The 16,901-nt window shown below is 34.8% G+C and overlaps 1 protein-coding gene across 4 annotated transcripts in view; it reads right to left on the bottom strand.

Moving 5' to 3' along the window:
* EAF2 (ELL associated factor 2) overlaps positions 1-16,901 on the bottom strand; it is a 38,802-nt gene that overhangs the window by 19,727 nt on the left and 2,174 nt on the right. For 3 of the 4 annotated variants that reach the window (XM_019448535.2, XM_053903429.1, XM_019448534.2), the window contains exons 2-3: positions 10,291-10,385; positions 2,685-2,821 (exon numbers count right to left, since the gene is read on the bottom strand). In XM_019448535.2, the coding sequence (XP_019304080.1) occupies positions 2,685-2,821; positions 10,291-10,385 (232 nt within the window). The remainder of the gene's footprint in view (positions 1-2,684; positions 2,822-10,290; positions 10,386-16,901) is intronic. The other variant, XM_019448536.2, reaches the window with a different exon arrangement.

Below are 16,901 nucleotides of genomic sequence, written 5' to 3'. Positions count from 1 at the left end.
GTTATTTAACAAACACTTATTGAACTCTGCTATACGTATGGCATATACACAGATCCACTGAGGGAATACAGATGTGAATAAAAACAAAACTGCTCAAAATTGAAGAGATGAGACATACACAAATGACTAAAATAAACTGAAATTATACATAAGTGTATAACAAGTACAACATACTCCCTAAATTCTAAAATTATCATTTGTTAAAATCACTTCCATATTTAAAAAAATTTTTTTAATGTTTATTTTTGAGAGAGAAAGAGAACGAATGGGAGAGGAGCAGAGAGAGAAGGAGACACAGAAGCCCGACATGGGGCTGGAACCCACAAACCGTGAGATCATGACCTGAGATGAAGCTGAACGCTTAACCACTGAACCACCCAGGTGCCTCTCTTTCATATTTTTTATTCCTAACTTTAAGACACATTACTAAAGGAGATTTGTATACTTTCTTTTCAATGCTTTTGCGAACAGAGTATATAATACAATTATGCTTGACTTCTGTCTCTTCAATTGCCAATCACCCAAATCCCGTCAGTTCTTCATTCAGAATATTTAGAACCTCACTGTTCTCTTCATTCCTACTTTCAAAAATTGTGGTTTATTCATTTTTCTGTTTCCCACATTGTTTCATTTTAGTCAGCTTGTTTGGTGGATTAATGTTTTAAACAAATGTAAGCATGTCAATCTACTTATACACAGGCACAGAAACAAATTATTGCTCTATTAAACAGATCCTACTCATTGGCTCCAAATAAGTCAGATATATCCCTGCTTTCAAACCTTGCCTACAACTTCATGTTCTCACTGATCAATTAAATATTTTCCAAACTTTCCTACCAATAAAAATTACCTAAGCAGGAAGGGGATAATAAAAAAGAGCTTCCAATGGTCCTTCCCTGATCTGAAGTTGAATTTGGAAACTCGCATTTAACAAGTACCCATGGTAAGTCTTATCAAGTATATTTGGGAGGAAAAGCCCTAAATCTTTTTTTTCTTTCTTTTTGTAATTTAAATTCCAGTTAGTTAACATACAGTGTAACATTAGTTTCAAGTGTACATTCTAGTGATCCAACACTTCAATACAACAGCTTGTACTCATAAGTGCTCTCCTCAATCCCATCAGCTATTTAAACTCATCCTCCACCTACCTCTCATCCAGTAACTGTTTGTTCTCTATGGTTAAGAGTCTGTTTCTTGGTTGCCTCTCTCTTTTTTTGGCAATGATTGTTTGTTTTTAAATTGCACATATGAGTGAAATCATATGGTATTTGTCTTTCTCTGACTGATTGTGCTTAGCCTGATACTCTCTAGCTCCATCCACATTGTTACAAATGGCAAGATTTCATTTTTTTGATGGCTGAGTAATATTCCATTGTGTGTGTGTATGTGTGTGTGTATATATATATATATATATATATACACATATATATATATAACATTATATACCTTATATATATATACATTCCATTGTGGGTGCATGTATATATATATAATATTATATATGTTATATATATATATATATATATATATATATATATGTATATACATTCCATTGTATATATATATATATATACACACATATATATATATATATACACATTGTGTGTATATATATATATATATACACACATTGTGTATATATATATATATATGTGTGCATGTATACACACATACCACATACATACATACATACATACATACCACATCTTCTTTATCCATTCATCAGTTGATGGGCATTTGGGCTCTTTGCATAATTTGGCTATTATTGATAATACTGCTATAAACATTGGGGTGCATGTATCCCTTCAAGTTCTTAACCTCTCAAGACATCAATAAAGACTCCCAAATGTTCCAATCAATGAGAACTTCTCCATTCCTTTAAGTCCGAGAACAATTTTTGCCTATATTCTTTGTATGGCTATTAGTGTAGGTCTCTTATATTACATGACAATGCATCACCTATTTGCAAACAAGAATTTGAGATAGCTATATTCTTACTGACTTTTTAAATGGAATGATCTGTTAATCCAATTAAAATGCAGACTTGTTGAAGCTAGTATTTGTATAGGAAATTTTCTTTTTCTAGTTCTTTACATATTCTAGGTGCTCAATAAGTTTTTACTAATGATGATGAAATTATTTTGGAGAGTGTATAATGGCTTCTTTCAGTTCAGCTTTATGAAAGTATCTACAATAGAATAAAATGTATACCTACGCATATAGAAAACATTCAGAAACAAAGAAAGCTTTTATATATCATAGGAAGAAGTGATAAAAGCTTTTGGCTAAGGATCTCCACCAAATTTAAACTTGGAAAAAGATTAAAACATTTTGTACCACAAAGAAAGAAACTTTATATAATAATGTGACTTACCCAATACTTTTTTTCACTAATATTTCCTTAGCAACTTCTTTGTTGATAAAGTAGTTTATTTCATAAACCACATATCTTGTTTTTTTTTTTTACTTTTTTTAATGTTTATTTATATTTGAGAGAGAGAGAGACAGAGTGTGAATGGGGAAGGGGCAGAGAGAGAAGAGAGACAGAATCTGAAGCAGGTTCCAGCCTCTGAGCTGGTAGCTCAGAGCCCAATACAGGACTCAAACCCACGAGCTGTGGGATCACGACCTCAGTTGAAGTCAGACGCTTAACTGACTGAGCCACCCAGGCACCCCCTACATACCTTGTTTTTTTTACAGTGATGTTGCTGCTGAGTTTTTCTAGTCGACATTCTCCAGTATCATGGTTAATAATTAAAATGCATTCCTTTAAGTAAGGTTTCTTTGAACCTTTGAAAACAGTTACTGGTGGAGTTGAGCCCTGTTTAAAAAGTTAAATATTATTACTTGAAATCTGTCATAGAAAATCATTTGGGAAGGCCTTCAAGATCTTCTGTGTTTCTCAACCTATGTTATGCCTCAAGCCACCTAACTACCTAAGTTTACTACTCTAACAAGGATTCGTAGGAAAAAAGAGATGAAGCAAGGCTGAGGTCTCAAACCTGCTATTACTGAGAAAAGGGAACAGAGGAAGTACTTGCCCTGTGTCATTAAAGATTTGTTTCACTGGTCAACAACAGACAATTGGGGTTCAATTCTAATGCATAATATATTTTACAGATAAGGGAACAGAAGCCCTGAATCACACCTCCTACCCACCTTCTTCTTCCTTCATTAGTTTAGTTTTTAAAATCTTGCTTTTTTTATTAAAGTGGTGCTTCCCTATGCAGATTACTATTACACTAAACTCACCAATTAATTTTAGCATCATTAAAAGTGGGACAACCAGACATAATATCCTGCACGATGTGATATAAAAGAAAGTAAACAGCATCACCTATAAAGTATCTTGCCTAAAACACACACACACACACACACACACACAGTCTAACTCACATCCGGCCTTTAGATATATCTATCAGTTTACAGGAAATACAAGAAATAGACGAATAAATGAATAAGATACTCCCAGATAGTAACCCAAGGACTCCAAATTACAGTTGATAAGAGATTTGCACCATATTCTTCTTAAAGATAGTTGCATTTCTACTTAGAATAGAATGTATCTTAAAATTATAATACATTGTTGTACTTTGAATTCCTGAAGAATAACAATTGGATCATAGTTTTGGTTGTTTTCTTTATTTCTCCTAGTACCTAAAGTAACAAATGCTTCAGAGATAGTAAATGGGTGTTGAATATGAACAATATAAACACTTTGATCCAAAGTTAAATAAAGCCTTCATAATCTCTATACCTGCTGTCCACATTTTGAAACAGTTTTTAAAAAGTAAAGCTTTTTTCCTGGGGTATCTGGGTGGTTCAGTTGGTTATGTGTCCAGCTCTTGACTTCAGCTCAGGTCATGATCTCTTGGTTGGTGGGTTTGTGCCCTGTGTTGAGATTCTCTTTCTTGCTCTCTCTCTCTGCCCCCTCCCCTGCTCATGCACTCTGTGTCTCTCTCAAAATAAATAAATAACCTTTAAGAAAATTAAAAAAATATAAAAAGTAAAGTCTTTTTTTCTTATTAAATTGAGCACCATTCCTATTTTATTTATTTTTTTAAGTTTATTTATTTATTTTGAGTGAGTGAGTGAGAGAAAGACAGTGAGATATCAAGTGGGGGAGAGGCAGAGAGAGAAGGAGAGAGAGAATCCCAAGCAGGCTCTGCACTGTCAGCATAGACCCCCATGCAGGGCTTGAACTCATGAACCATGAGATCATGACCTGAGTCCAAATGAAGAGTTGGATGCTTAACCAACTGAGCCACCCAGGCACCCCACTATTCCTATTTTAAACTTTAATTCCTGCCTAGTCCCTTATTCCATACCCCTAGAAAAGACTATTAATGTATTAAAACATCAGGAAACTCCTAAGAATATGAACTGTCTTTGCCTCTCAATAACTTTTGTGAGCAAATAAAACTGAAGTCACAGGCAGCCTGAAATATGAGGACTCAGTCACCATGAGAACTGGGGGAAGAGAGCTCCAGGAAAAGGGAGCAGCAAGTGCAAAGGATCTGAGGCCAAAAAGATGAAGTGAGAGGGAGGGGGTGTGAGAGAGGGAGATGAGCTTGGCAGATGGATAACTATAGACCCCCACAGGGCCTTGCTGGCCATGGGGGGTGGGGTGAGTTTGAGATTTATTCTGAGAGCCATAAAAAGCACCTGTTGGGATGAGCACTGGGTGTTGTAAGGTAACCAATTTGACAACAAGTTTCATATTAAAAAAAAAAAGAAAAGAAAAGCATTTGGAAGCCTCTAAGCAGAAGAATGGAACTAGATTTTAAAAAGATTGCCTTGTATGAACATGTGTGAACATCTATAGGGTGCTAGACACTGTTTGAAGTGTTTTATATGTACAATATTAAACTCATTCAATCCTCAAAAAAAAAATTAACTAGTGAATACATCCAATCATCTCCATGTTTACTGCTATTACCCAACCTCAGGATCCAATCATCATCTCACCTAAGTTACCATTATTCACCTCCCTACTCACCTTCCAGTTTTGTCCCCCATCTGTTGACAGGCAAATTTGATCATGCCTGATTAGGAATACCAGGAAAGGAAATTAGTCAGTAATGGGATGAAAAAGTACAATAGTACTCCAAAAGAAATACAAGGGAAAAAAAGAAGAGATTCTTAATGAAACTAATAAAAAACAAAAGATAGAAAATAAAGTAAAATAACTAATAAACATACTATAAGATGATAAATATAAAAATCAACTATATCAACTTTGAACTAAGTGTGGATAGAAATCTAATAAAAACGGAAAGTGTTGAACTGGGTTTAAAAATTATTCTGTTATCAGAAACCCATGGGGGAGGGGAAGGAAGAAAAAAGAGGTTAGAGTGGGAGAGAGCCAAAGCATAAGAGACTCAAAGCATAAGAGAACAAACTGAGGGTTGATGGGGGGTGGGAGGGAGGGGAGGGTAGGTGATGGGTATTGAAGAGGGCATCTTTTGGGATGAGCACTGGGTGTTGTATGGAAACCAATTTGACAATAAATTTCATATATTAAAAAAATTATTCTGTTATCAAAAGATATATTTTAAAATAGTTATATTTAATATTTTTAAAATAGTTATATTTAATATATTTTAAAATATTTTAAAACGTCAGCTAAATAAAAGAAAGATTCTACGAACATGCAAACAAAAAGAAAGCAAAGTGTCAATATTAATATTAGGCAAGGTAGTATTTAAGCTTAAAAATCACAAAAACATGATTAAAAATATTATTATATAATGATAAAAGATATAATTCATTTAAAAATATAACTGCAATAGGATGTTAAAATAAAATGAGTCCTAAAATAGGTTGAGGTCCCAAGAACGTGGTGGCTATTTTCTCATTTGAGCTAAATAAATTCAGTGGATGGAATCAAACCTTCCAGGTTCATCCTGGATGAATGTTGCCCAAGAGGGTGGTTTAGAGTGGCATAGCAGCCCATCTGACATATGGAACTTTCACAAGTCCAGTGTTTGGGAGCTGAAGTCATAGGTAGCCTCTAGAGATGCATTTCCTACATAATAGCAAGAGTGGTTGAAAGTTTCCAGTGGACTATTTCATTGAGGCCTACAAAAGTACTCCATAAGGTGGAGTCACCACTAAAGAATGCCAAACTTGGACAGCACCAATGATAAATCATAGCAAGTAAGTCTTTTCCCTTCAAAATTCAACATTTTGAAATTTTACAGTAGTCAATTATAGAGAATTACTCATAAGGAAGAGAGATTTGTAAATTCCCACTATTAACCAGCTTAACAGCCTCCATTTTTTGTTAGTTTCCTATTTTAATGTTTACTTATTTATTTTGTGAGAGGGAGAAAGAGAGAGAGACAGAAAGAGAGCACATGCACCCAGCGTGTGCCAATGGGGGAGGGGCAGAGAGAGAGGGAAAGAATCCCAAGCAGACTCCATGCTCAGCACAGAGTCTGATGCTGCGCTCCAGCTCACAACTGTGAGATCATGACTTGAGCCAATATCCATAGTAGGACACTTAACTGGCTGAGCACCCAAGCATCCCATTTTTATTAGTTTCTTCTACGTGGTACTACCAAAGAAAACCTAGAGGAATGAAAATTAGAGAATCTATCCTATTTGATGGGCATTAAAGAGGGCATTTGTTGGGATGAGTACTGGGTGTTATATGTGAGTGATGAACCACTAAATTCTATTCCCCAAACCAACACTACGCTATATGTCAACTAACATGAATTTAAATTAACAAAAAATAAGAATTTTGCAAAAACTACTTTACAAAGGTCAAGAATTTATCAATGTCAAGAAGACTTGGATTTGAAATCCAACTATGTGGTTTATAAGCTACCTAACTTTGGGACGATTACCAAACCTCCACATGCCTCAGTTTCCTCATTAGCAAAATGGCATCAGGAAGAGTTCCTAAACCATAGGTAGTTGTGGGGCTTAAGTGAGCTAAATCTTTTTTTTTTTTAAGTTTATTTTTTTATTTTGAGAGAGAGAGAAAGCATGAGAGATGGAGGGGCAGAAGGAGAGTGAGCGAGTGAGCGAGCAAGCAAGAATCCCAAGCAGGCTCCACACTGTCAGCACAGAGCCCGACATGGGGCTCGAACTCTCGAACCATGAGATCATAACCTGAGCTGAAGTCAGATGCTTAACCAACTGAGCTACCCAGGTGCCCCAGTGAGCTAATTCTTATAAAGAACATAGAATAGTACCCTTTACATACAACACTTAATAAATATTAACTACTACCATATAAAAAAATCTACTCTTTTGAAGAACTTCCAGAAACTGAAGGTACTCTTAAAAGTATAGTATAATAAAAGTTCTATTTTATAGGATGACTCCTAGCTTTTATTCATTTTTACCTGTATGATGAAAGCCAAGTTCATAAAGAAAATAGAGAATCTAAATGCCTCAAACTAAAATCATTACATTCCTACAAAATTAAGAACTCTGAAGAAATGTAAAACTCCTACTTGTTTAAAGAAGTTCTTTAATTAAGGGAGGAAAACCCACAAAGTGAATTTGAGAATGTAATTTCTATTACAATTCACAATTGTCCAAGGACTATATGGCCAGCAGAAAAATATATTTGCTCTTGACAGATGATAATTTTAACTATTCTCTTTCATTTCAGCTGTCTAAAAAGAGTTATAGGATAAAGTTTAAATTCTTTTGCTTTACACATTAAGCCCTTTATTATCTGATTTCTAATACCTGTCCACCTCCCATTGTGTCCCTAGTAGACTCCTTCTGACCTAGCCATAGCGGCTTTATGTAGTTCTTCAAATGTAACAGACTCTTTTGTTGCCTTGTTTTAGCCCATGTATTTTTCTTTTCTCTGCCTAAAACATTCTTCCCTCTTTCCTTTACCTGGGTAACTTCAACTCTCCTTCAAGACAGCATACCCTGGCATCTGCTCTCTCTCTGCTGACTGAATTATTGCTCTTTTGTACTTCTGTAATATTCTACGAATACTTTTATGACAGCCCTTACATTTCTATATTTTGTAATCAGTAATTTCCTGTCTTCCTAATTAAATGGTAATATTTTTTAGGACACTATGTCTAGTCTTCTGCTGTATTCTTAATAGCTACCTAGCACAGGAGTTACCACATAGAAGGTAAATATATATACATATATGGCCCACTGTCCATCTGTCTCTCTCACGCACACATACACACACACAAATATTGAGATATATTCTTTTTGGACATATCTCTGGTGTCCTGGGGGCAAGGAGTTACATTTTCCTAAATTATTTCTTTGCTGTTAAAGAAATTTACCATTTGAAGCCTTGAAAGCTTCTTTCTATAATTGTCATTCTTTTAAGAGACATTTCAATTTTTAAATTATTTTTAATTATTATTTTTTTTATTTTAGAGAGAGAGAGAGAGAGAGAGACCACGTCAGTGGGGGAAAAGGGCAGCGGGAGAGAGAGAATCCTAAGCAGGCTTCACACTCAGCACAGACCCTGACACAGGGCTCGATTCCATGACGGGGGAATCATGACCTGAGCCAAAATCAAGAATTAGATGCTCAACTGACTAAGCCAACCAGGCACCCCAACAATTGAGATCATAACACGTGGTGGATGGTAACTCTTAATTGAAGGATATGGGTGATTGAGAAACGTTTATTAATAAATGTAAAAATCCCCATCTGCTTGCAGTAGAAAAGCAGTGCGGGGGTTGGGGGGCGTGCCTGGGTGGCTCGGCTCAGGTCATGATCTCACAGTTTGTGGGTCTGAGCCCCAGCTGTCTCTGTGCTGACAGCTTGGAGCCTGGAGCCTGCTTCAGATTCTGTGTATGTTTTTCTCTCTCTGCCCCTCTCCTGTGCTTTCTCTCTCTCTCTCAGGAATAAACATTAAAAAATTATAAAAAATAATTTTGACTGATAAAAATAAGAAAAAGATAGACGACTAGGGGATAGAGAACTTGCTTGCTCTACCTCTAATCATGACAAATAATGTCATAAATGCATATAAGAGAATGTAGATGAACTAGCACAAAACCATTTCCATTAAAAAATTACACAAAGACAAAAATCTCAGTCTGTGCTTTCTCTATATGTTAAAATAAAATGTTACAGTCTTTGTGTTCTCTGAGTATAGGTCAAGTTGGTATAAAAGAAAAAAAGAAACAAACTTAAGTTGAATGCTAAGAAATTTCTAACTCAAAGATTGAGAAAACTAGACCATACAACAAATAATTTGTGTATCTGTGTAAACAGTATTTCACAGTGTTACTTGGAAACATCTGGAAATTTTTTAAATAGACAAAACTTTGGTTAAAGACCTAGAGTCTTTCTTCTCCAACTCATTCCCCCAAATTATTGATAAAATCACTCTAAAAGCACAAATCCAATCATGTTACTACTCTGCTTAAAAGCCTCTAAAGGCTCTCTAATACCTATGGGATAAAGTCTAAATTCTACATTAGAACTTACATTAATTCATTTATTCCACAAACTTCTTGTTCTTTCTCTATCAGAGCCATTCACATAACATCCCTTCTACCTAGGATAGTCTACTCCCTTTCTGCCTGATGAAATTCTACCTGCCTTTTAAGATTCAGCTCAAATAGCATGTGCTTTGTGAAGCCTTTCAAGATTCTACCAGGCAGAATATTTGATTCCACATATGTGCTTGCACAGAATTTTGTACATGCTCTAATGTATAGCATTAGACATTTGTATGTCTTTCTGCTATAGCAGATTAAGACTAAAAGGCAGGGGATATGTTCTTATTCCTAGTTCAGAGTACAAAATCTGGCTTATAATAATAATTTAATAGGTATATGTTTAGACCTCCAATTGTTTCAAATCATCTGATGTGATAGTTCTTAAAACTTATTAAATGGATCACAGGTTTTTTGTTTTTTAAGTATTTTAAGGGGTGCCTGGGTGGCTCAGTCAGTTAAGCGTCTGACTCTTGATTTCGGCTCAGGTCATGATCTCACTCTCATGAGATGGAGCCCAGTGTTGGGCTCTGTGTTGGGCTCTGTGCTGCGTGTAGAGCCTACTTAAGATTCTCTCTCTCTTCCTCCCCCTCTACCCCATCCCTACTTGTGCTCACTCTCTAAAAAAAAAAAATGAATAAAGTATTTTAAGACTATTTTGCCTGAAATAGCTTAAAATAAGTGTTTGGGTTTTTGTTTTGTTTTGTTTTGTTTTTGCTTTGGTATATTTGTTAATTACTTTAACTATCACTACATGAATTGTGCAGTTATTTTCATTTAAATTTAGTATAAATACTGCAAAAGGATCCTTTAAGTCCAAATATATGGAAGTACTCACTTCTATATTTGGCAGAGTTATTGTCACCTGTTCACCTTTGCCGACTTCAAGCTCTCCTTCACAGGAAGTGTCAATGGAAGCAGGTTTGAAGTCATCTAAAAATAGAAACAGATATGGATTTTTATAAGATGGAACAATACCTGGGTACCTGGATATCAAAGGGGTGCCTGTGTGGCTTAGTCAATTAAGCATCCGACTTTGGCCCGGGTCATGATCTCATGGTTTGAGTTTGAGTCTTACATCTGGCTCTGTGCTGACAACGCAGAGATTGCTTCGGATTCTGTCCCCCTCTCTCTCTCTGCCCCTTCCCCACTCATGCTTCCCTCCCTCTCTCTCTCAAAAATAAATAAATAAATAAATAAATAAATAAATAAATAAACATTTAAAAAAGTGTGAGCATGTTTCAGAGTGATAAATCATTTTTTAATAGCCAGTAATTAAAATGGTTTAGGAGAGTCTTCATATTACAAATAAAATCCAAACCAGTTTGGAGATATCTTTATCTATATCTATATCTATATCTATATCTATATCTATATCTATATCTATATATCTATATATATCTAGATAGGTATATATCTATATATCTAGATAGGTATATCTAGATATATAGATATATATAGATATATATAGATATAGAGATATAGAGATATAGATATAGATAGATATATATAACTCTGAGAAAAAAAGAAATAGCTGAACTCTACAACAGTATTCCTCAAACCATGTTCCCTCTGGATCCTGTTTAGACTGCAACCTAGACTAAGATGCTCTACTGCTAAAAACTACATAATGTCAGTGTTTTCACAATTTGCTAAAAACTTATATTAGTAGAATGCTTTCAATTTTCAGTCTTTTTCTCCCATAATTTTTCTTAAACCACCTTGGGTGCCTACTATCACTTGCCTGCTGTTCTAGCAGAATACAAAATTAATGAATACGTGGAAAATACACATTCATTGGAAAACTTAAGAAAAAGCAATCACTGAATTTAAAAGTTTGAGTTTTTCATGGATATATTTGCCACTAAAGGATACATAAATGTAATCAAATCTGCAACTTCAGAATACTTAAAATAGAATTTGAGTTAAATCATAATTCAAATGATGTTATTAAAATATATTACCCAGAAGAAATTTAGGGTGCTCAGATATTTCACATGCTGAACAAGTTTAAAACCTCTAAGATATGAAAGCCATTTAAAAATAATTCATATCAATACATATTAAGGACTGATAATTCTGATACAGAATTCCTCCAGTTATATACATTTTTCCCAGGTTAACTCTTTATTAAAATATAGCATACATGCAAACTAGAATGTGAATCATAAGCTTGATGAATTTTCACAAAGTGGCACGAATGTAATCAGCAACCAGATCAAGAAATAGAACATTAGCTTCTGAGAGGCCTCTCCCAATTACCGCTACCCCAAGAGACTGATCTTTATATTAACAGGGAAGTACCCCCAAATGTCTAAATCCAAAGTATTGAACATTTATTAGAATTTAGAGAACTATAATAGGTAGGTCTTGTGAAAGGAGAATCTTCTAGTGCTCATCAAATGATCTGCTGTCTATAAACAAAAGCTGGCCGCTGCTTCTCAATGACAATTATAATGGCTAACATTTATAAGGAACACTTCCTGCCAGGCACCTTGTTAGCACTTCATATTTAATTCTTTAACAACTCTATGAAAAGAAATGAAATCCACTCTTATGTTCCTTAAGCACATATGAGTATAAACAATTCACACTAAGTATTCTTTTTATTTTTTATTTTTTAAAGTTTTTTTTTTTCAACGTTTTTTATTTATTTTTGGGACAGAGAGAGACAGAGCATGAACGGGGGAGGGACAGAGAGAGAGGGAGACACAGAATCGGAAACAGGCTCCAAGCCATCAGCCCAGAGCCTGACGCAGGGCTCGAACTCACGGACCGTGAGATCGTGACCTGGCTGAAGTCGGACGCTTAACCGACTGTGCCACCCAGGCGCCCCACACTAAGTATTCTTTATAGCATGGTTTATTCTTCATGTTGCTTTAATTCAGAACTGAAAACATGCAATAAGTATCTCTCAAATCTTGATGCCTATTTCCAGATTTTAAGAAACAGATTAAAAATACACAGACAATATGAAAAACATGAAAGAATTTGATTTACAATAGTAGTACCATTGAGGATAAAGATTAGACTGAAAATAAATTGGGAAGTTTGTTAGTAGCAGTAAAGTAATGACAAAGATAAAAAATAATTAAGGTGTTAAGTTTTAGATGCTTGAAAGAAGTTCTAGGGAAATAAGTATTAGTTAGTATCAATTAATGAAAAGACAACAATACTAAAGAAAAAAAATCAGAACTGAGCTTGAGTATCATGGAAATAAAGAAAGTAGAAAGCAGAAGACAGAAATAGCCAAGAGAATAAACAAAGATACAAAACAAAAACAATTAACAGCAATAACTTATGTGTTAATTACTTTATTTTAAATTTTTTCTTAATTACTTTTATCTCGTAGCCTTACGAACATTCTCTAAAGTTGTGAATACTCCTATGGTTACAGATACAGCAAATGAGGGTAGAAGAAATCAAGTCCCTCACCCAAGATCATGCAGTTAATATTCGCTAAGGCCAGAATAAGGAACTATCAAATTTAGCTAGATGAAAAAGATAAGAGGTTGACCAACAATGAATATCAGTCTTATTGATATCAACATTAATGGAGAAAGAAAACAAGTTCAATTTGAGCTAGTAAATACCATTTGTTATCCTAAAGTGAGAACTTCATTTTATAAGGATGTATACATAATAAATGAAGTAACTTCCACTTAAAGTATTTTAATATAAGTAATTTATCATCATGGCCTATGGGATACCCACAGTAACAGACTTTGTTGGTTTTAAAATGTCCTCAACTTCCTAATTTTAACTATATTTAAGGTTTTGCTCATCAGTGTAAATACTCATATAAACATTCCTCAATCTTCATCACTCACATCTAATCACTATGTCTTCTTCCATAATATCTTTCAGAGCCATCTCCTATTCCATCTCCTATTCTTGCTGAAGTCAAACTAGTTTTCAATCAACAGAAAGCTACAGCTTGACCATCTGCTTTTCTGTTTTTGCTCTTAGAATGTGAATCCTATTTCAAAGTCCCCTCTTCCCTAAAGTAGTCACTATGTGGGGCCCTTTCTCTACTCTCCAAAATCTCAAGTTTTTTGGTTTTCTTCTATAGCATTTACCTACCACTCATCAAAACCTAACATAAACTTCCTGGTATTATTTACCTGTTTCTGTATATGCCCTACTGGACTGTAATTAAAAAAATTTTTTTTAATGTTTATTTATTTTTGAGAGAGAGAAAGTGCGAGTGGGGGAGGTGCAGAGAGAGAGGGAGACACAGAATCCAAAGCAGGCTCCAGGCTCTGAGCTGTCAGCACAGAGCCTGATGCGGGGCTCGAACTCACAGACTGGACTGTGAGATCATGACCTGAGCCAAAGTCAGACGCTTAACTGACTGAGCCACCCAGGCACCCCAGAACTGTAATTTTTTAAAACATAATGCTTCATACTTTAATTCCTCCTGAGTTATGGCTCCTAGCATAGTGCCTTTAATATAATGGGGACATATGAGATCTTTGTAATTGACCCTGGTTCATATGTTTATCCCTCTCTGAACCAACTCCAAACTTATTTTTAAGTATAAACTTATTTCAGCTAAATTATGCGCAAAAGACTTGTTTTCTAATTGTCTCCTGAGGATCAGATAAATCTGAATTTCAAGACTCTCATTTCTTTAAGGTAGATACTGCCATATTTGTTTTGTACTTTTCACTAGCACATTTCTCTTCTCATAGAGGGCACTCATTACTTAATATTTGACAATAAAGGAATCTCTATGATAAATAGTTAACAGAAATGACATCCTAGAGTAAAGCCAGGGTCTTTTGATGTCCCATATTTTTCTGACAGTGACACAGAGGACAATATTGGGAGACCTGTCGCTTAACTACAGTTAAATAATGCTTTAGAGGAGAAGCCAGAAAGGTAATTCAAGGCAGTGAAGCAGATCAGTGGGGAACCACAGTGACCTAGAGAATGAATAAGCCCAATCTCAAGAAGACAACCACAACTTGGATCCAGCCAACTCCTGTCAAGAGGAATATGGGTTTGGTGAGACCAGGTTATCTTCTGATTTTTTAAAGAGAAGCTGGTAATCCAGATTTCTGTATAAAAGATCTTGATTTTTACATATTTACAACTAGTTTATGCTAAAACAATAACTGTGTGGGTCAAACAAAGCATCTCTAAAGTCAAACTCAGCCAACAGGTTGTTAATCTATAACCTCTGTTTTAGTGTTTAAAACTGATTATTTTTCTTTGTAACATATCATCACTTTAGATCTTCACAACAATTCTTTGAATTGATTATTCTCACCCACATTTTACTAATGGGAAACTCTGCTAAAGTAATGAAGCCAGTTAAAAATCAAATCAGGAACTCAAGCCACAAACTCTATCCACTCATATAGCCTCTTTGCCTTATTATATATCCACAGTTCTTTTTTTTTTTTTAATTTTTTTTAACGTTTATTTATTTTTGAGACAGAGACAGAGCATGAATGGGGAGGGTCAGAGAGAGGAGACACAGAATCCGAAGCAGGCTCCAGGCTCCGTGCTGTCAGCACAAAGCGCGACGCGGGGCTCGAACCCACAGACCGCGGGATCATGACCCGAGCCGAAGCCGGATGCTCAACCGACTGAGCCACATATGTGTCCAGAGTTCTTAACTTTTGTGTGTGTTGGCAGGGGAGCGGGGGTTGTTAGGAGAGGAGGAATAGTCATAAGTCCCTATGGGAATCTGATGAAAATTATAGACCAGCCATAAATCCTCTCTACAGAAAAAATGCATATATGAACATACATATCAGATACTGTATAATTTCAAGAGATTCACAAGTCTCTGAAGCCTTTCTATAGATGTCTATAATATGAGACAACTATAAGAGATAGTAGTATACCCAAAATATCTATAGCTTTATTCAATGATAAGCATGAACTCATAGTCAATAAATCTATCAAAACTATTCTGAACCTATTTACATTTCTAATTATTTTACTGCTAGAATTAATAAGTTCTACTTTTTATTACTTGTTATATTAATTAGTATTGCCTTTTATTTACTTTCAAACAAGTTTTTTTTTAAGAATACAACTTTTGAGTTTCAATGGATTAAGTATAGTTCTAGAATTACAGAATTTGTTAAGTAATCTCATGTTTTCTATATGTTTCCAAATATCAAATGTATTTTCTAGGTTGCTATGATTCCAGACTACATAGTTTATTTCTTTCAGTTCTCCTTGGTTTGGAAACCTCACCACCAATTTTACCATTTATTTATTCACTGTGGATATCCTTCTTCTATGTTATTTTTTTCAGGTTTACAGTATAATTACTTGTATTACATATAGAGGAGAGAAACATTTCCTACTCTGTATTAATATTTTTTCAATCAATGTTGATCACTTTTCTGATTATTTTGGCTGTAATGTCACATAATGTCAATATCTTCAAAAAAGAATCACAATTACTATCATAAATTTACTTCCTATTATTTGAACTAATTCAACTAACTTGAAAACCCATATCCTTTCCAATATACCACATTTATCAGAAAAAATTAATTGTAAATATAATTTTAATCCAATTTCTCATTAATGTACTTTCTAATGTTTGCTCACACCAAAGCTTAACAACCACTTTTGTGGGAGTGGCTCTACATGAAGGCTCAATCTTCCTCACTGACCATGAGTTCATCAATTACTGTCAAGCAAAAAGTGGTATCATTTACAAACTTAGGAATTTCAATGTTTATTACCTTATCTAGATAGAAATTGTAAAATTAGCACTAGCCCAAATTCAAAATTTATTCTAGTGGGTCCTGTTACTCAAACTCTTCCACCCAGTGAAGTATCTGCTGCTAAACATTGAGCTTATCACTTACAGAACATCCCATGTCTTCCCTACCACATGCCAGACTATCTTTGCGTTAGGTTTTATTGCCAAGCCTTGATAAATGCTTTTTGAAACTCTAAGTAAATGACATTCATTGGCACTCCTCATACACACATGAATATACCCCTTCAAGGATAATGGTAACTATTATTTATTCTCTATGCACCAAAGACTGTGCCAGGTTGTTTATGCAATCTTATTTAATCCTTACCATTTATATATTAGAAAATGAAGGCTAAAAGTTTAGAGAATGTTCCAAAAGGTACATTACTTATTTGGTAGTGGAGGCCAGAATTCGCAACCTGTTTTGTTAAAAATATTAGGCAGGCATAATTACCCCTGTACATAAACGTAGAATATTACTTTCTCCCAGATTACACTGACTTGAGTGTTTGTTATAAATTAGGTCCACTTGCCCTGTATAAAAGTAAGATTTCTTGTTCTATAGTTTCCATCCCTTACTCTGAGTCATTAAGAGTGAGGATCATAAGGTAGATGAAACTGTCCTCAAGGATAATGATTGGTTTTATTCAAATACATCTAGAAAGATTCTGCCTGCTTCAACAAGAAAAAAACTAAGGCCAAAAACTTTTCTA

The sequence above is a fragment of the Panthera pardus genome, unplaced genomic scaffold (assembly GCF_024362965.1).
Source record: "Panthera pardus isolate Hobbes unplaced genomic scaffold, ASM2436296v1 HiC_scaffold_16, whole genome shotgun sequence".
NCBI lineage: Eukaryota > Metazoa > Chordata > Mammalia > Carnivora > Felidae > Panthera > Panthera pardus.
The sequence above is the reverse complement of the archived record's forward strand: the minus strand, read 5'-3'. Positions and strand labels throughout refer to the sequence as shown.